At 45.1% G+C, this 21090-nt stretch overlaps 2 protein-coding genes across 2 annotated transcripts; one reads left to right on the forward strand and one right to left on the reverse strand.

Moving 5' to 3' along the window:
• Positions 1–489: 489 nt before the first annotated feature.
• Positions 490–6069, reverse strand: paics (phosphoribosylaminoimidazole carboxylase, phosphoribosylaminoimidazole succinocarboxamide synthetase). Its single transcript, XM_083969511.1, has 9 exons — positions 5975–6069; positions 5694–5891; positions 4412–4590; positions 3527–3706; positions 3302–3415; positions 3122–3205; positions 1607–1787; positions 1360–1518; positions 490–832 (listed from the first exon to the last, which is right to left on the reverse strand). Exons 1-9 carry the CDS (start codon positions 5988–5990, stop codon positions 666–668), a joined length of 1278 nt encoding a protein of 425 aa, XP_083825637.1. The 5' UTR covers positions 5991–6069; the 3' UTR covers positions 490–665.
• Positions 6070–6221: 152 nt separating this feature from the next.
• Positions 6222–18241, forward strand: ppat (phosphoribosyl pyrophosphate amidotransferase). The gene is made up of 11 exons (XM_083969708.1): positions 6222–6782; positions 14105–14171; positions 14334–14540; positions 14669–14781; positions 14869–15014; positions 15223–15295; positions 15753–15904; positions 16001–16128; positions 16249–16470; positions 16747–16867; positions 17682–18241. The coding sequence occupies exons 1-11, from the start codon at positions 6655–6657 to the stop codon at positions 17855–17857; spliced, it is 1533 nt and encodes a 510-aa protein (XP_083825834.1). The 5' UTR covers positions 6222–6654; the 3' UTR covers positions 17858–18241.
• The last annotated feature ends 2849 nt before the right edge of the window (positions 18242–21090 follow it).

Here is a 21090-nt window from a genome sequence, read left to right on the forward strand (position 1 = left end):
ATACATTTTAAAAATGGGTGCATCATTTGACATTGTAGCATGTCGACTGTGTGAGCTTTCTATATGCATACACACACAGGCTGAGCACAGGGAGGATCACGCCGGCCTAAATCTGGGCCATAGCAAATGCCAAGGTCCATATTCCTCTGCTGCAGATCAGCCTCACTAACATTTTGAGAAGCATCAAATTCAAAGAGAAGAATAATATAATAGAATAATTAGCATAAAACATTTTTTTTTTTTTTTACAGAGCCATAGAAGCCATTTCTCCATTCCCAGTGATTTGATCAGCTTCTAACTCAATAAATATATAAATATATAATTAGTAACTGAAAGCAAATACATGAAGTGGCCAAAAAACCTAATTATTCACTTGAATTAAACATATTCAACACTGGCATGGTGAAAATAATGAAGTGGCAAAAAAGGCTAATTATTCCATTGAATTACATCTATGAAATTGTGAAAATAACAACAGAACGAGCGCAGAAGTGTTTCACTAAGAAGCTTTTAATTATTTTCTCTCTTTCAATGGAATGACTCGTGTGTGAGAAAGAACATGTAGGTTAGATCTAACAGGTTTGTCACAGTAAACAAAAGACAAGGCTTAAACAGACAGTGGAGCCCTAAAGCCACACAGGGTTCAGAAGAGGTCTGAGGCTACTTCAGAGGCTGCAGGCCTGGAGCTTCTTGTCAGCCAGCTTCAGAGACACCCAGGTGTTGAGCATGGAGGCTCTCAGTTTGCACCACACCAGGTGATCGGTCAGGCCGAAGATCTGCGCCGCAAACTGAGCAGCAGCGTCGGGGGAGAGGATTGTAGAGCAGCCAAGACCTGCAGGGGAGAAACAAGAGGATGTCTCAAATACAGCCAGGGTTCACTGGAATCCCAAAGCTTTAGAAATGGTTTTGTAACACTTTCCAGACTGATAAATGTCAATAATTTTGTTTTTTCTTGAATTTTCTTTAGATTGTGGCATGATGGGTTGCTGCCGTCACTCAGCCTACGGTACTTCACTTCACTCAAACAGGTTCTATTGAAGTGAGTTCTTGATTCAACAGGTCTGGCAGTGATCAGGCCTGGGTGTGGAATTGAACTCAGATTTCAAAAAATATTTGGTTATCACAGTAAGTTCATGATTTAACAAGGGGGGGCAATTACTTTTTTCACGCAGGGCCAGGTAGGTTTGGACAGCCGTTTTCCATTAAAATATTGAATCATCATTTAAAAATTTAATTTTATGTTTACTTGGGTTATCTTTGTCTAATATTAAAATTTGTTTGATGATCTTAAACATTGAGTGTGACAAATATGCAAAAAAGTATACATAAAGAATTCAGATAGACAAGCTAAGAGCCTACCACTCGGCATACGGAGGGATGACCAGACGTCTTGAGCACCCCAGTCTGGAGTGAGGGGGGGGCAGTTGATGACAGGATAAGCCGTGTTTCCTGACATGACGGGGCCGAGGCCGTTGCTTCTGCCGGCCACAGCCACGAACACAGTGGGTACGCCATCGCCTGAGGAGAAGGTGATAGATGTGAGACGAGAGGTGACAATGTGATCCACTACAGAGGGATCTGCTGCTGCTAGAGACTAAAATCATACCTTCATATTCTGCTTTGATGCGGAGTGTCTCATCTGGACCTTTGTGTGCCGAGGTGACTCGGAGGATGCAGGGGACCCCATAGGAGGTGCAGGCCTTCTTGATTTTTTCACAGTGGGCCATGTCTGAGGTGGAGCCCATCAGGACCACCACCCGTCCACTGGCCTGGGGCTCCAGCAGCAGCTACAGACACAAAAGGCATTTATTATTCTTGGTCCACTTAAAATGAGACTGACTTCAACTGAGCAGTGGCCACATGTTAAAGGGATAGTTCATCATTTTGGCAAATTGGCCCATTGCCTAGCCTAGAAATCTAGACGCACCCTAGCGGCAGCAAATATATTTGCTCCGTAGGTGGGTCTAGAAACGAGCCATAGGAACTTTTTGAGTCTCGAACACCGTTTGTGTTCACCAATCACAGCGCTCTATCTGTTTAGAGAGTCGTTGGGCGGGCTTAACCGATGACGACATACATTTTAATTGGCTTGTCAGGCTAACGTCATCCTGCTCTTTGCTCTGATTAGTCGTAGCGCTCAAGCACTACCCTATTGCGTGCAGAGGCAGTTTGAAAGACAGCCTTCATCCCGCCCCCTGGATTGAGCCGAGGTCTACCGGTCTTTGCCAGACATACATTTTAATGATATAGTCTGGCTTGTCAGGCTACCCATTGCCATAATCCCTATAGTTTTAGGAGTAGGTTCATTACCTTTAATTGTCGGTGCAGCTTTTTTTAGAACGACGGAGCAGAGCCGTGAGCTGCTCAGAGCTACGCTACGGAGGCCAATTGAATTTCTTGGTTTCCCTCATCAAACTCATCAAATACACAATCCAACAACTCCAAAATGCTCTCATGGACAAGTTGTGACCTGCACATTCACCACACTATGAGATAACGGAACGTTACGAGAGAGTTGTTTTGGAGGTAAATTCATGCAAAACCACTGATGCGCATTGCCGTTGGGGGCAGTTTTTTAGCAAGCAGTCTCTGCATTTGCCTCGAAAACAACTCCGTCTCATAACGTTCTGTTATTATCTCATAACGTGGTGAATGTGCAGGTCACAACTTGTCCACGTGAGCGTTTTGGAGTTGTTGAACTGCGTATTTGATGAGTTTGATGAGGGAAACCAAGAAATCCCATTAGCCTCCGTAGCGTAGTTCTGAGCAGCTCGCGGCTCTGCTCCGCCGTTCTAAAAAAAGCTTGCACCGACAATTAAGGTAACTAACCTACTCCTAAAACTATAGGGATTATGGCATTGGGCCAATTTGCCAAAATGTTGAACTATCCCTTTAATATAACTGGATAATGATGGATATTAAAAACAAAAGAAGGGACGATTTATTTACTTATTTAAAAACCAAACACCAAGACACTTTCCTAGTAAAAAAACAAAAATGAACTGAAAAAGCAACAGAGCTCAGATAACTAGTTTTCATTGAACCCCGTTAGTAAAACAGTTGATGAAAGGCAAACAAAAGTCAAAGCCCGCTCTGATAACAAAGATTAGGTTCAATGTACCTTGACCCTCTCAGAGACCCACTCAAAGTTCCTCTTCACCATCTGCATGGCCTCAGGGGTGACTTCTTTAAGGTCTCGGTACACCTGAAACACAGGAAACCATGTTTGTTATTCACATTTCATTCACATTTCAAAATGTCAAAAATCAACGGCGGGACAAAAAAGTAAACCCCCCCCAACCTGCTTGTCTTTCTGCTGGCTCCGGTCCCCGGCCGGCCACAGCCTCCATGAGTCATTGTCGATCACATCGGCGAGGACGATCTCTTGAGTTTTCACATTCACGCCAAACTCAATCTAGAGGCGAGGAGGATTATAGTCATTAAATGGGGCTCATGCAGGGAAGCAATCAAAACACTAAAAAGACACCACATCAACCAGCAGAGGGCGGCACTGCTCTGCCGGTACCTTCATGTCCACCAGCGTGCAGTTCTGAGTGGCCCAGGCCTTCTCCAGGATCTCAAAGATGGCCACGGTGCTGCGGTTCATGATGTCCACCTCACACTGGCCGATGGTCAGCCCAGCCAGGCAGAACTTGGTCTCCAGCAGCTGCTCCTCCGACCACTGAGGATCGTTGTTGGCATCATCCTGCACGGAGAGAGCAAAAATGCTTCATTGTCTGGCTCTGTTTTGACATTTTAACCGAGTTGTGACTAGGGTTGCAAAGGGGCGAATTTCCGGTAAATTTCTAGAAACTTTCCATGGGAAGTTAAGCTGGGGAATTTTGGAAATATTCCAAATTGGAAACTTTCCATGGGAATTTATGGGAATTTATGGGAATAAACTGGAAATTGGGGGTAATTTAAACAAACTGTATCATATCCAAACATAAATGTAAATACTTTGTTTTGTCATAAGTAGACATCCATGCAAAATAATACAATTAAAAAAACATGACATTTCAACAGATGTATTTGTGAGTAGAACTTTATCAAGTTTTAATTCTTGTATGAACAATCAATTCTTTCACTGAACGACAAAAACATGAATGTAAAAGTAAGAGTAAAATATGCCCTGTAGTAAGCAGTGTGCTGTGTGCATGATGTGATTGAGGAATAGCATAGATATTCAAGTGTTCTTGCATTAAATCTGGTTGTTTTAGCCAAGATTATGCTACAATATATTTTCCCCAACTATATTTAAGAAACCAACCTTCAATTTTGTAAATTTCAGATTTATTCCCGTTTATTCCCATATATTCCCGTTAATTCCCATGGAAAGTTTCCAATTTTGAAAATTCCTGGAATTTTGCAACCCTAGTTGTGACACAGATGGAGGTGATGTCAAACTCACTTTAAAGAACATCTCCATCTTCAGAGGAGAGAAGCGGTAGCCCTCCTTGACTCCAGGGTTTCTCTTGAGGAAGGACCCGGTCGCCACCCGACGACAGACCCACTCGATGGGGATCATCTCACAGTGGGTGGCGATGAAGGCCGTGTCCGAGTGCTGCTTCACAAAGGCCGTCTTAACACCTGGAGAGCAAGGTAGATCGGGGGGTGTGAATAGAGCAGGGGAAGATATCTGTAACCAAACATCACCGTGTATGAACCCTGGAGCACAGAGAGACACCGGCTGTCCACATCAGCACCGACCAGCTTCAACCTGAAGCTAAGGTTAAGTGGGGGGGTGTGGTTGGTCACGTTCTAGTTAATTACGAGCCGCAGCGTTTCAAGTCACAAGACAGTCATTACTAAAGCTCGGCTGACACACACCACAGTCATGTGTGGCGTGTGGGTTAGAGTTACCCTATTACTTCTAAATTAAAACAAGGTGGAGAGTCATTTTGGGACCTGATGTCTTCATTTTTGTGCATAAATCTCTTCCACACGTCGGCCACATGTCACTGTGTGACTGTCGGCTCAGGAATGTTCTCATGGTTTCAATAGAACATGTTAAATGCAGGCATCGTGCAAACACACCCACTTATGCAGGTCTACCTGGAGTCTACCTGGATTTCACAGCACACAAACTTAAGTTGCAATGATAAACTGTTAAATCAGAGCTAAAACTATTGGGTGATTGATAATCAATAAATAGTTTCAGCAATTTTAACAGAAGAAAGGTCTCAAATGTGGTGGCTCCAGCTTCTCGAATGTGAATATTTGCTAGTTTTGTTGGACTTGTGTGATTTTCATTTAAGGCTTGGCAGATTTTAGTTGACAAATAAAAATGAATAAAAGAACAACTGCAACAATTAAATGTTTTAAGATGTTTAAACTGTGGGAAGAAACTCTTATCTTAAAGCGGAAACAGAAAAGGTAAATAGAACAAAGGTTGTCCTTGTCTCTGAGGATACACTTACCTCACTGACCTCTTATCCCACACTCTGCTGAGGTCAGCCTGGTGATGCTTTCAAGAGCCAGCAAAAATATATTTACTTATGGATAAATCTGATTTAAAAACTGACTTCCAATACCAAAGCACGTGTGCAGGTTGGCTGAGGGTGTGTGTGTGTGTGTGTGTGTGTGTGTGTGTGTGTGTGTGTGTGACAGCCGCTGCTTGCAACACACACCTTCACCTGGAAACGATCTCCTCTCTGCTAAATCACTTTCTACTAAGTTTTTACTAGATTTACCAGAGTCCTGCAGCAGCTTGAACACGCAGCTGGTCGTTTTGTTGGCGATCGCAGCTTTTCCCTCCATCTGGTCCTTCCTCACAGCGTTCCCCGCGGTGATCTGGTCTTTAGACTGCACCAGAACCAGTCCGGACTGGTCCACCAGCTCAAAGATCTGCTTCGTCTTGCCCTCATTCAGCTTCTGGCCGATCTTCAACTCTGAAAACACGCACAGGCACAGTTAAATGCTGCACAACGCACATGAGTTTTCAATAGAGTGGGGTACGCAGACGTTACTGTACCTGGTGCGGAGGCCATGGCGCAGATCCTGGACAGCTTCGAGCCCTGAGAGACAAAACACACACGGATCACCCAACTTTGGAGAGGTGGCGAAGTTAGAGGGAGAAAACGTGGGATGGAGTCTATCTTACGTGCTTTGACAACCAATCACATCCCCCAACTGATCCATTCAACCAATCCCAAGGGGACGTTAGTCACCACGTGGTGGGAAGACGCTCCAACTCCAAATATTGAGCGAGACGAAACTTTTCAGGATTTATCAACCAAACTATCACACTTTTCCCTCTGTAACGGGGATTGATTCATTGATCAGAAAATTCACCAGCAGAAACTATTGATCGGATTGTTGTAAACTGATAATCTTTTTTTATCGCGTGCATACCGCGTGTGCGTCGTCAAATCAATATGTTTGATTGAATTAGCGGTGATTCCAGTAGGTGATGTGTGTGTGAGCTGGTCGAGCTGCACTCGCTCTCCCTCGCTCCGCTCCGCTCTGACTTCACCGCCGCTTCAGTCATGTCAGCGGAGTTCACGTTGTTTTAACGGGCGCAGTTGTTTTTGTGTAGCGGCACGTGCTCGGTCAGTATAGTAACTATCTGGGTGCGCACACACGCACGCGCACAGACCGCTCGGTGCAACCGGGCACTGGGAGCCGTGTTAACGGGAGGACCAGCGGCGGGACATGGAGTTCGAGGAGTCCGGTATCGGGGAGGAGTGCGGGGTTTTCGGGTGCGTGGCCGCCGGAGAGTGGCCCACACAGCTGGAGGTGGCGCAGGTCTTAACCCTGGGACTGGTGGCGTTACAGCACAGGTAAGCAGCGGAGAGGTGTGCGTGTTTTGTACCGTGACTGTCTCTGAGAAACACCGCGGATAAAGACATTTAGATAAAGTGTGCATTATACATTTTTTTTTTAAAGTTCATATTAGTTAATAATGCCATAAAAATCCGAGTTTCTGCCCTAAAGCGGCTCATGTGGTGACAGAGCCCTGAGGTAAATTAAAGAGCGCATGGATTTCTCAACAGGTCACACATGGACACTGCAGACAAGTAGTTCTGTGTCTGCAGACAGTTGGACAACAAACGAAAAAAAAATTTTTTTTTCGGTATTTCAGCAGTTTGGGAAAATGTGACTGCATTTTGAGTGTTAAAATACAAACAAATAAAATAACCATATAGAATAAACTATTCAGGTGCCGTTTTATTTAACGTTGAAAAGCTCGTTCATAGCACCACCAGAGGAACACAGGATGGGATGTTTGGTTAAAAATTAGACTAAAATGTGTCTCTTGTCAGAATATTACCTGATTTATTTTATTGACCTAATCATGAGGGTTAATTGACTTAAAAAACTTTTAAAAAGACAGAGTTTACGCTAATACCTTTAGCACAGCTGTTTTTGTATTTCATAAATTTGATAATTATTTTTTTGATTCATCATTTCGGTTATAAAATGTAAAAATGAATACAATTATTATAAGAAGTACAGTTTTTTTCTATTAAATAGTCTACAGAGCTATGATAAATAAGTCTTTCCAGTTGCATACTTTCTTGTACTACTATGTCGTCAGTAGTTATTACCTGTCTCACGTGGGATGGTTTAGAGGAGGCCATTGAACACACTGAATTGATCTTAATGATTGGGATGTGATCCTGCTCTTCTTTACACTGGGCCATGTGTTCAGGAAAGTCAGAGCCAGTGTTCAGTTTTTTCACTGGAGTCTGGAGTTTGGTTTCTGGAGAGAAGAACAGAGGCAGGTTTTTTTATTTCACACTATCAATCTTACACCACCCAGATGTTCTAATTTCTAATAAAAAAAAGAACTAATTGTGATCATTTGTTTAAATTTATGTTGTTGTTTTTTAAATACATATATCTTTATGATATATTTAGAGCATAAAATAGGAAAAACTGTCACAATTTCAATAGGTGGTAGACTAGAATAGTAACATTCTTAACTCAATATAGGCTACTGTATTAAATGAAGACACTTTTTACATCTGCATGCACTGACTGATGCCTGCAGATCAGCTTGTTGACGTAATTGCATAGTCGCTCACTTCCTAAGATTGTCTAGCTATCAAGCAAACCACTGTCTAGAAAAAAACAGACAATTTACAACACGTTTCATGTGATTGTGAAAATTCTTCAGCTATGCAAAGACACCTGGGCTCGTTCGCAGCTCTTCAAGACGTTTCATCTGTCATCCAAAAATCTAGTGCAGAGCTCCACTTATTTAACTTGTGTTTATGGACCCTCCAAGATACACAAGCTGGCAGCCCCACTCAGACCCATCGGCAGCAGCAGCAGTAACTTTGAAACCTCCGACATTGCTAAACCTTTGGCCGCCATCCCAGCTGCACTGGTTGGCAGCCGTCCATGCCACACCAATGAAGCAAAAATATTTCTTCATTGCCAATGGATAAAAAAAACACCTGTTAATTTTAATATGACAGGGAAATGAGATCCAATCACAAGTGGTCAATCAAGCTGCTTGTAAAAGCAGGCATGAACAGACATGACCACTTGTGTTTAGTGAAGGTTAAGCAAAAGAGCACAGCCCTGATATCCATCACAGGAGCTGCTCCTGGTGTAGTCACATGGACCACACCATAAAAACACAGGGAGCGGAAGCCCTCAGAGAAATTCAAGGCAAAGCTAAGTGAATGGCAACATCAAATTCATTCCAGATGTGGTCAGAGGAAATAGTCTGGTGTTGTCTGAACTGGGCCATGCACATAAAAGAAGATGGGACCTTCAGCTCTGAAGTAGCTACATGGAAAATCCACTCACAGATCAATATTTCCCATTTGACCCTCACCACCCACTGGAGCAAAGGCTGGGGGTTATCAATCCCCTACACCACTGGGTTCAGAACGTGCACATGGGAACAGAGGGGAAGGACAGGGGACAAAAACATATCAGTGAAGCTCTTAAATCACATGATTATTCAGAGTGGTCCTTTTGTTAAAACAGATCCACAGCAGACAACTGAACAATGTTGTGGTGCTGGAGTATCTGAAGAATTCAGGGGAAGCCTCAATAAAGACAAAGTCCCTGCTCATTTGTAGCTCAGTAACGCTCCGAGACAGAAGCCTGTCCACCCACAGGACTAATCACCCGGACATAATCACAGTAATGAAGTGTAAACAGTTCAATACAGCGAGGAATGCACAGACCTGTACACTGGGGAGACAAACAAAGCACATGGTATTTAGTAGGTCGAGTCAGGACTCAGCAGTCCTCCTAGATCTGAATGAGATTGACATTTTAGGACTGAAACAGAATCAGACCACAAAGGACAGATGGTTTGAAAGAGGAAAAGACTCACTTAACAGAGGAGGAAGTTTATGACCACATTGGTTCTGGTCACACCACATGAATCGAAAACAACCCCGTCTCGTAACGTTCCGTTATTATCTCATAGCGTGGTGAATGTGCAGGTCACAACTTTTCCACGAGATCGTTTTGGAGTTGTTGGATTGTGTATTTGATGAGTTTGATGAGGGAAACCAAGAAATCCCATTAGCCTCCGTAGCGTAGCTTTGAGCAGCTTGCGGCTCTGCTCCGCTGTTCTAAAAAATAGCTTGCACTGACAATTAAAGGTAACGAACCTACTCCTAAAACTAGGGATTATGACAATGGGACAATTTGCCAAAATGTTTAACTATCCCTTTAACACCCCTCATGACTCGGTGGACCCTAACAACTCACATGGGACCTCAGTGACTTGTAAGGTGTCAACGCCCCAACAAGAGGTCAAATGCATGAACCCCCTAACCCGTCAGCTAGACCTGAAGAAGCCTCTAGAAGAGACATTAAACATCTTCAAGAACCGCACGCAATTTCACTTTCCTCTGTAAAACTCTCAGAGAGGCATGATGTCTATTTGGCTTATTTCTATCCAACAACATAAATACCAACCTGCATGTTCAAGGATCTGTTGAGAGCTTTGGGAGGCGAGCTACCTTTCTCTTTCACTTTGAGCAATCTAATGGAATATGTAACTAATTGCATTTTAAGAGCACCATTTCTGTAATCTGCAAGGAAATGCATTTTAAAAAGAAACCTCACAACGCTGGTTGTGCCTTTTGTTAGCAGTCACAATGGCACCCTTATCCATAATTTCATTATGAGGCTTCATGGCAAATCACGGGACTGAGACGGAAATTACAAAGCCTTCAGTCAGTTGTGAATGTCATGTGAGATGCAAAGTGATTACAGAGAGAGGCACATTTCAAACCTTGATCCCCGGCTTTCCTCTTCAGTCCTCTGCTTGCTGAGTAAGAATCTTCTTTTTCTAGCCTGCTCTCAGAGTCTGCAAACAGTATACAGTATGACAAGGTTAGGAGACAGCAGGCCATTGTCTCGACACAGGAAACTGATTTGATGTGAAGCTGGACAGATGGATAGTTAAAGAAAAGAAAGAAATATTTTGAAAGCAGCTTCAACCCTGAAACTTAACTTTCAAACCTAAAGGCTGAGACGTCACCCAGTTTCATTTGGGGACATGGATAGATCACAGCATTCACAGCATTTATAAAACACTGAGCTTCATCTCATTTTACTATATTTACTTTTTACAGTATTACATCACTAAAAGGAAATATAAATTAAATTGTCATCATTTGTAATGAACCAATTTTTAATATTCAAAATTAAAACATATATTACATTTTAAAGGGTCGAGTGGTATGCAGGTAACTAAGTTATATGAAACAGCTTTGGAAATGGCATTGAGCAATCTGTGAGAGGAAAAAAATACATTGCAATGATTGTAACAGACATTGCAACATGAGTAAGTTTTAGTGTCAATTGCAGAAATTGTCACTGATTTAAAACTTGATGCAGATGATGTAAAATAGTAGTAGGTTGGTGCATTTCTGTAGCTTCATGCTTCATTGAAGGATTGTTGTCATAAACTTTACCAATCCATCGTCAAATAAACTGAAGCTCTCATATTTTGGATGATGCACTTGACCCTGTTATTTTGTTAAAATTTGGACCAACCTTGCTGATAAGTCAGTGGGATCCTGTTTGTGGGGCACTTCACATTGAAAAAAGAAATATTGTTTCTATCCTGAAACAATGCTTGCTATGTGAGATTTTTTTTGTAGCGGTTTCTGATGAACTGACCCTTATAAAAGTTTCATATAATTGCTTGTAGTTTGAGAGGCTGAGGTTGGTGTAAAGTAAGAATTTAGTGAGTTGATGACAGCACTTTCAGAAGATTTTGGTTTCTCTGCTCCCCATACTATAAAACTTTGAACTGGCTTTCACACTAGACATAAAATGGATAATGATGCTGGGCTCACCCACTAATCTGTGCTGCTGATCCAAGTGATGCTCCTTAACTACATGAGGCCTCGGTTCTTCAACACTTGGCGGAACGTCAAGGCTTATGGAGGACACAGAATCAGAGCTACAAGTCCTCTCCTCCATCGCTCCCACCATCGTCGTGGCTGCGTTGGCTTTTGACAAATAGACGTCTACGTGGTCCTTCTCACAACCCTCCATCATCGCAAATCCTCCTGAATGTACTTGGTGGTCCGCAGGTCCTGTGGCGTGCGGCGAGCCATTGGTGGTGCGATTCATAATGGCGTCCACCTCGCTGTAGAACCTCATAAGGCGTCTCGGGTCGGTTTCGTCAGTCTTACCCCTTTGAAGGGAGCGGTAAAGGTACTTGAGGTTTTTGTACTTGGTGTGGCACTGTTTCCAGTCGCGTTCGATGCCCTGCTGCATCAACCTGTTGGAGATCTGAACGAAGATGTCCCTCTTCCTGGTCGAGCTCTCCAGCTGCCTGCACACGCGTTCGTCCGACCAGACTTGTATCAACGCTCGCACCTCTTGGTCGCTCCAGTTTCGACCCGTGTCCGACACCGTGACCACGTGGAACTGGTCAGAGCTGGATGGATCTGTTGGAAGAGCATCCAAAGTGAATAAACATTGATTAAGGACATAGCACGATGACCTACACCGGCGTGAACTGATCAGATGATTTGATGTTACAAACCTGTTACTCTCCATTTTGCCTCCATGTCTCCATCCATGTCGTAGTCATCGCTGGTGTCATCTGGAGATGAAATAAGCAGTAGAGGAAGTGACTTGGAACAGCTTGGAACACCAAACCACTTTTAGACTATTGGACTGAATACATACCGTCATCAATCTCTATGACAACCTCGCTCTCCGAGGCCGTCGTCTGTGCTGTGTGGCCTGCTGGCGTTTTGGTCCTCCCTGCTGCCACCTCTCCATCGTACAGCCTCTTCTGCATCTCCACGGAGCCGTTTTCCAGCGCGCCGTCCTGCAGGATGGCCTCCACCTCGTCGAAGAACTTCATATACTTCCCGGGTCCTCCTCCCGCCGCGCTGCCCCCGGCGGCGTGAGCGCTCCTGGCGGTCTTGTAGTCGTACTTCAAGTTCTTGTATTTCGTCCGACACTGCTTCCAGTTGCGCACCACCCCAAAGTTCCTCTGCATCTGACGGGCCATCTCTTGGAAGATGGACTTGTTGCGCAGCGTGCATTTCAAGCGTTCCCGGATGCGCCAGTCGGCCCACACGCACAGCAGCGCTCGCACCTCGTCGTCGGTCCAGTGGCGGCCCCCTTCTTCCGTCACGCTGGGGGTGTACGGAAGAGCTCGATGGATGCGACTCTTGATTCCTGCACACATGGACACACACATTATCTTTAGATTGATTTAAAGGGACAACAAGGAGTTTTGTAAAGTGTTTTCACACTACAATTCCCATGAGCCTCCGCACGCACGGTGAAATTCTTGGACCGGCGCAAGACGGACGAAAGCGAAAACATTTGCCAAGAATGTTTTTATTGATCAAGAACGAAAGTCGGAGGTTCGAAGACGATCAGATTCCGTCATAGTTCCGACCATGAACGGCGATTCGGCGGCGTTATTCCCATGACCCGCCGGGCAGCGTCTGTGAAACCGAAAGTAGGAAATGCCTGGCGAGCCGACCACTAAATAATAATAATAACAAAATAACGATAAAGACAAAACAATATATTTATCGAAAATTGACCCATTAACAAGTGTGGGATTCATCCACATTAATATGAGACTTTATAAAAAAACTCCTCGTTGTCCCTTTAAAGAATAACAATTTTTAATTCAACCTGATGGAATTTTTTTTTTTTTTTTTAGATCAAACGAAGTTCTTCTCAGTTCAGCCTCAGGCCTAAAGTAGCTCCACTGAAGAAATCCTCTGATTTTAGGTTTAAATACTAAAATGTATTTAGGCCAGAGTTGGGGTTAAACCTACATTTACCTTCCTGCATTGGGATAGTGACTGAGGAAGGGTAGACTCCTCTCTGATTACCCACATCTTCCACCTCTTCCTCCCAGCCCTCCACCGGCCTTGCATCCACTCCTGGGCTGTAGTTTGCTGCTGCTGCGTCAGGCTTCCTGCTCTGAAGTCCCAGGCTCCTGCACTTGGCCTGACACTCCCACCAGCTGCGCACAACACTGAGCCTCCTCAGGCGCTCTGAGATCAACTCAAATGTGGCTCTGCTCTCAGCTACGTGCTGGGCTCCCACCTCGTCCCACACGGACATGAGAGCCAGCACCTCTGCCTCCCCCCACTGCCTCTCCACTGAGCCTTTCTTCTCCTCCACCACCACCTCCATATCACCTCCTCTTTGTCTCTCTGCTCCCTTCTCCATGTTTGAGCTGACCTGGAAACGCTTTCTTTTTCCCCCCAGCCCCGTCTGTCTCTGCTGCCCGGTTCCCTAGGCAACCAGGCGGTTAAGCCTGAAAGCAACGCCTCCATGCAGAAAAGCAGCCTCACCACTGGCTTAAGCTGTGTGCTGAGGGGGCGGGACCAAGTGTAATCCGAGAAGCAGCTTGGTAAATAGGCTGAAACTGCAGCAAGACGACTCCCCCTGCATGGCAGCCACAGAGCAGAGGCAGATGTTCCTGCTTTGTTGCTCCTCATTCCGGCTTTATAATTTTTTTTCTCTCTCCAGTCAAACCAGTTTAGTTTGCCGAGAGGCTCACACACTAACAATCGAACAAGCTGATTCATATTGAGACTTGCAGGAAAGAGACGAGAGCACTCATCCCACTGATACACCGACACTGCTGTCATTTACATCTAACTGTGACTGTCTGTTTACTCAGGGGACAGGAAAGTGCTGGGATCGTCACATGTGATGGAGCCAGTCCGCCCACATACGCAGCCCACAAGGTAACAGTAAATCATGAGCAAGAAGCACCTTCACTAATATCAAAGAAACACATGGTTTAAATAAAACATGCAGAGGCACAACACACACGTGTAGATTGTGCAAGTGAAAACACGTCTCACTCCTCTTCTCCTCCTTGTGCATTCTTTTTAATTGTATCTTAGGGGATGGGACTAGTGAGCACTGCTTTCCCACCAGAGGCTCTTCTGAAGCTGCGCTATGGCAACCTTGGCATTTGTCACACACGCTATTCAACCACTGGGATCTCAGAGCTGCAGAACTGCCAGCCCTTTGTGGTGGACACACTGCATGGCAAGATTGCCGTGGCACACAACGGGGAGCTGGTTAATGCTCACGCCCTGAGGAAAAAGGTGAGGGTGACCCGTTGAATTAAATCCGCTCCTTGAAATCAATGAAAAGGATACCAGGAAAGAAAAAGTCAACCTACTGTGTGTGTGTGTGTGTGTGTGTGTGTGTGTGTGTGTACCTGTATGTTCAGGTGATGCGTCATGGCGTGGGCCTCTCCACCAGCTCAGACAGCGAGCTCATCACCCAGCTGCTGGCGCTGACTCCACCTATGGAGGAGCTGGATGCACCCAACTGGGTCGCCAGGTCGGTGTCATGTCATAATATAACACTGTGTTTAACATGAACCTGTTTCTATACTGTATTTTAATATTAGCTTCTTTTTTGTTTAAGAATTAAAAACCTCATGACTGAGACGCCCACGTCCTACTCACTGTTGGTGATGTACAAAGATGTCATCTACGCCGTGCGTGACCCTTACGGAAATCGACCCCTCTGCATCGGACGGGTTGTCCCCGTCTCTAAACTGCACACCCCAGGTATTATAAACCAGTTGCGTCAGGGACACTATATGTCCTTAACGCAAACAACATGTGTCCCTAAAAGACCTGAACTCCCACTATCTGTAAAGTGGAGGCCTCACTCGAGGTTATCAGAGCTGCAGCCGGAGCGCTTCAGCCTCTGATTCATCAGAGCACACATGTGAGCTGGAGGATGATTAACTTCATTCTCTGTCCTTTTCTTCAGGTGCTGGAGAGGAGGACACTGAGGGGTGGGTGGTGTCATCAGAGTCCTGCAGCTTTCAGTCCATTGGTGCCAAGTATGTATTTACCACTAATATAATATATCCTCTGAGTGTACATGTCTATCTCAGATGATTAGAATATCATGGAAACATTTATTTATGTCAGTAATTCAACTCAAGTGGAACTAATACATTATATAGATCCATTACACACGGAATGAAACATTTCATGTCTTTATTTATTTAATTTCTTTTAATTGTAATGATTATGGGTTGCATTTAATGAAGAGCTAAAATTCAGTATCTCAAAAAAATTGAATATTAAAAAGACCAATTTAAAAAAAAGCATTTCTAATATGGAAACGCTGCCCTTCTGAAAAGTATGTCCATCTATATGCAATACTTGGTTGGAGCTGTTTGACTTGAACTACTGGAAATGGACTTTTCCATGATGTTCTGATATATTTATTTAGATGTACCTGTAACTGTAGAACTGGGGCTAAAGAACGTTTTCCTGTCTCTTGGTTCTCAGGTATTACAGAGAGGTCGCCCCTGGAGAGATCGTCCAGATATCCAGACACGGAGTCAAGTCTCTGTGTGTTGTGCCTCGCCCTGAGGGAGACCTCCCTGCCTTCTGCATATTTGAATATGTTTATTTTGCCAGACCGGACTCTATTTTTGAAGGTATGTATTAATTGATTAGCTTTGTAATTGCTTCATTGCATTATATTTGTCACGAGTGAGCTGCGTAATCAGCGTTGTCAAATCTCTGCACCACAGGACAGATGGTCTACACTGTGAGGCAACGCTGCGGTCGACAGTTAGCCATCGAGGCTCCGACCAACGCGGACGTGGTCAGCACCGTGCCGGAGTCGGCGACCCCCGCTGCACTGGGCTACGCTCAGCAGGTCTGTGCTCCAGCTGCATGCTCTGACTCTGTAAAGAAATGCTGTCACACACCCTCCTCCTCCTCCTCCTCCTCCTCCTCCTCCTCCTCCTCCTCACAGACCTCTGTCCTCCCCTCACAGGCCGGGCTGCCGTACATAGAGGTTTTGTGCAAGAACCGCTACGTGGGGAGAACTTTTATTCAACCAAACACCCGTTTGAGGCAACTGGGAGTCGCCAAGAAGTTCGGAGCTTTGACGGACAATTTCACAGGGAAACGAGTGGTGTTAATTGACGACTCTATTGTCAGAGGGAACACCATCTCCCCCATTATAAAACTGCTGAAGGAAGCTGGTGCAACAGAGGTTTGTTCACTCATGCTCTTTATGGGTGTAGACAGGAGATGATAAGATAAACCAGAGGGGGCCCAGATATAAGATAAAGAACTTTTTTGTGAATAACCAGATAACTTCGACTTTTGATGCCTTCAATAATGATTAATCAAAGTAACCGAGAGATATATGCTCAGCGAGTACCAGATGAAATCATTAGTCATGGAGATAATCTAATATTATTGAGCAACAATGCCCCTTTGTACAATAAAGACTGACTTGTATTCATCTGTATTAATTGTGTGACAGGTCCATATCAGAGTGGCCTCGCCACCAATCAGGTTCCCTTGTTACATGGGCATCAATATTCCCACCAAGGAGGAGCTGATTGCCAACAAGCCGGAGTTCCAGGACATTGCTGGATACATTGGTAAGTGCTGACACAGTGGTACGTCACTGTCAGTAGTTACATACTCATTCATCTATCTTCTAACATTACTCCATGTGCTTAAAGCAGAAGTAAGCGATCCGGTCGTTTTGGCTAATGCTGCGTTCCAGGCAGGCTTTTGAAACCGTAAATTACAGCTTCAAGTCACAACTTAGTAGCGTTTCAGGCAACCCACTCGTGTTTTTCCAACCTGTTTTACGTAACTTCCGACCCGTGAACTCGTACCAGATCGAACTGGTACGACTTCACAGGTCGGAAAAACACGAGTTACGGGTTGCCTTGAACGCACCATAACGTCTTGTCAGCCGATGGAGTTAGCAGCCCCCGCCCTCGTCATGGATCTATTGGTCCTCGTCCCTACGTCACCACATTCACGCGCATCCCTTGGCTGCACACACAGCCCTTCATGCCGTTCTCTCTCCTCATTGGATAAAACTTGTAGGATACGAGAAAAGTTTTCTCCTCGGCTCAGAGCAGAGCAGAGGGACTGAGAGACCCGTGTTTCGGTCCAAACACTCTAAGTGATTGCTGTCGGAAGATATAACTATTTAAGACTTATATTAACACAAAAATATCGCTTACTTCTGCTTTAATGTATCAATGCTCTTTAAAAATTGAATATATCCATGGTTTCTAACAAAATGATAATATTTTCTAGGACACAAAAAACAGTTTGCCTGTTTTGGTTGTGAACCCAGCAGCAGATTTACATTTATTTCTGAATTAGACCCAACATCATCAGAATAAAATGAACAAGTTGAAATGTGTCTCACTTACCACTTGAACTGTGGCTCAGGTGCGGACAGCGTTCAGTACCTGACAGTGGAGGGCCTGGTGTCAGCTGTGCAGGAGGGCATCGCCTCCCACCAGGAGAAGGACAAGATGATCAGCAGCAGTAACAAGTCCAGCAGGAGAGTGGGCCACTGCACCGCCTGCCTGACTGGGAAATACCCAGTGGAGCTGGAGTGGTAACCACTACGTCAACATCATGGTGTCGCTGCAGGAGCCCACATGTTGGTGAAATGTCACTTATAGACTGGAGAAGTGTCTGGAGTTATTCCTACTTGTAGTGATATCAGGAGTTGAACTTGTTGCCTTTGATGACCTCTAGTGGCTGTAGTGTCACCGATTACAGGTGCATATGACCACACAACACTAACTTTTTGTTTTTGGAAGATTGTTGTTGATGTATTTTCAAACTAGTTTACATGTTTTCACATTCCAAACCTTAACATGAGCATTACATAGAATTTATCGTGTCAGAAAAGCGCACAAGGCTAGTGACCAAAAAGTGATGTTGTCTCTACTTTTCCTAATCTAGTTTACTTTTCTACCTTTATCTAAAAATTCACTACTGTGATCTTTTGTTTTTGGGTCCGACTGGAATCGTTGTTCTCTGAACTTTATAATGCAAAAATTAAATAAAAGTGAAAAATGCACAAGTGTAAAGTGTGTGTGTGTTTTTTTTAAACCCAGAAAAAGCCCTTGGACATTTGAAATACAATTTTATTTGAGGAGATATTACAAGAAATACATTTTAAGAAGGAACACATCAAATAACAGAAACACAAAGATGAAAAACAATCACCACTGTAACATCTCGACATTGACATTACAGTTTAATAAAATACAGAATCAGACTGAACCTGCTGATATTTACACTTCAAAGTAACATCTAATCTTAGGGATTGTACTTGAACCATCGCAAACGTCTTCCATCCTTTTTGCAGAACATGTCGTGACGATTTTCCTTCGCAGGTTTACCACCATTTTCTGCACATGATGGGAAGAGGAGAGAGGTGTAAGGGGAATGCTGGGAGGCTGAACAACATAAGAGACATTAATTTCTGTTAATTACCTTGGGGAGTAGCCATTTGTCATTCTGCTCTCAAGCGAACCTGCTGTTAAAAGGAAAATAATTTAATCAACAAGAAAGTGCAGAAATAATAAATAGTGTATAATGCAGTGTCTGGTGGAGGAGGCCTACCCAGGTCAGAGAACTCAGCTGCAGATAAAGGCTGGCCCTGTCTCATCCAGGCTTCCCGATGTGCATCTGCAGAGCACCACCGCTGCTGCTGCTGCTGCTGCTGCTGTTGCTGTCTGCTGAATTCATTATACACTCTATGTTTGCTGGAGCTGTAGGGGAGGTCATCATAAGACAGCTTAGCCGGGGAGAGACAGCGCCGCAGCATCTCATTCCTGTGGCGGCTGGACCCCGGAGAGGATGTGCAGCTACTGTCCCTGGAGCGTTTGGACTGTGGATCTTCGCCCCAGCCAAACCCCCTGTGGCGTTTCCTCAGGACGGAGCGGTGAGGTGACAGGGCGAGAGCCGCCAGGGCCGAGGAGGAGTGGCCCCTGCTGGCCTCGGAGCTCCTGGCGCAGAGACGGCAGGGATGGCTGTTGAAGAAAGACGATTTGTTCAGGCAGACGAACTTGTGGTAGGCTCTCAGAAAGTCCTCGTCGAGCTTCTTCGGCGAGTAGGAGGCGGGGATCGATGGCAGGGACGAGTGGAAAGACAGGTGCCGCCTGAGACGTCCCGTCCCCGTGGCCGACCGAGGTGAACGCAGCTGTGGCTGGAGGGAGAGATGGGGCTCCGTCCTCAGAGGCACAAAGTACTTTCGTGGGGGAGAGGACAGAGAAGTGGAGATCGACCTGGGCCTCATAGGTTCTCTGGAAAAGCTTTCCAGAGAATATTTCCTTGGGCTTCTAGAAGAGACGCGAGGTGATGTATTGAAGCCGGTCATCATCCTTGCTTTTAAGGGACTCTGCCTGACCGGGGAGCCGTAGATGTCAGGTCTCTCTTTAAGAGCACTGATCTCTGACGCGTACATGGAGCAGTCAGCAGCCTGTTGTGAGTGCGCACAAAACCTTTTAGACCTAGGAGACGTGTCCAGCGATGCTTTTGCAGTGAGATAGCCGGATCGTGAGGGACTGGGGGCATAAGTGCAGGGCCTTTCTCCCAGCTGGGACACTCCAGACACAGTAAAGGTCTCATTCAGTGGCTCTGTTAGCAGAGAGGCGTCAGAAGCACCAGAGAAGTCCATCACGAGGACAGGCTGGTGCTGCTGTCTTCTCGGAGACGGCTGCTGCACGTGCAAAGTCTGCAGACCGGTTGGTTGGCGAGGGACAGATTCCACCCTCGTGAACAGCCTTTTCCTCCGGTTGTTCGAGTTCTCCCTGCTGGTCATATGTCTTTCGTTGCTGTTGCTGTTGCGCATCTGGGGGACGACGAAAGTGTTGTTGAGACTGCTTCTGCTGGAATGCCGTCGCCACCTGCGGTACCTCCTCACCACAGAGTCGGCGGCCTCCGAGACGTTCTGCCGTTGCCAGGCCTTCTCTATTCGGCTGATCATGCTGGGGTAGAGCTCCACTAAAGAGCCGTGGCTCCTCAGCGTCATTTCCAGATCTTGGTCTTGGTCCTCCGGCTGGAGCTCAGTTTCAGAGACAGTAGTCCGACTCTCATTCAGAGAGCTCACAGTCAGCTGGGTTGTGTCACTTCTGGACATCCCTTTAGTACACAAACAGGGAAAAGAGATGTTACCTAACACGAGAGCACAAATACAACTTGCTTCATATGTCAGTAGTGTCTGCAATCATTTCTTCTTACCTGAATCATCTCCAGAAAACTGGTGGAGGGATACACAAGTCGCATCAGCCGGGCCATCTTGTTGCATGAAGTCCAACTGTTGAAAACAATCCACAATGAACTGAATATATGAGATTTTTAAGACGGATGTCTTAAAGGGATAGTTCAACATTTTGGCAAATTGGCCCATTGCCATAATCCCTATAGTCTTTCTGGAAAACTGCCACCGATGGGAACGCACATCAGCAGTTTTGCATAAATGTACCTCTAAAACAACTCTGTCTCGTAACGTTCCGTTATTATCTCATAGCGTGGTGAATGTGCAGGTCACAACTTGTCCACGAGAGCATTTTGGAGTTGTTGGATTGTGTATTTGATGAGTTTGATGAGGGAAACCAAGAAATCTCATGAGCCTCAGTGGCGTAGCTCTGATTAGCTCACGGCTCTGCTCCGCCGCTCTAAAAATAGCTTGCACCGACAATTAAAGGTAATGAACCTACTCCTAAAACTATAGGGATTATGGCACTGGGCCAATTTGCCAAAATGTTGAACTATCCCTTTAATAAACAAAAGGCACATTACCTCAGAGTTTCCTGTAATATTCTGTGCTGTGGTGGAA

Source organism: Trachurus trachurus, assembly GCF_905171665.1.
Source record: "Trachurus trachurus genome assembly, chromosome: 4".
Classification (NCBI taxonomy): domain Eukaryota; kingdom Metazoa; phylum Chordata; class Actinopteri; order Carangiformes; family Carangidae; genus Trachurus; species Trachurus trachurus.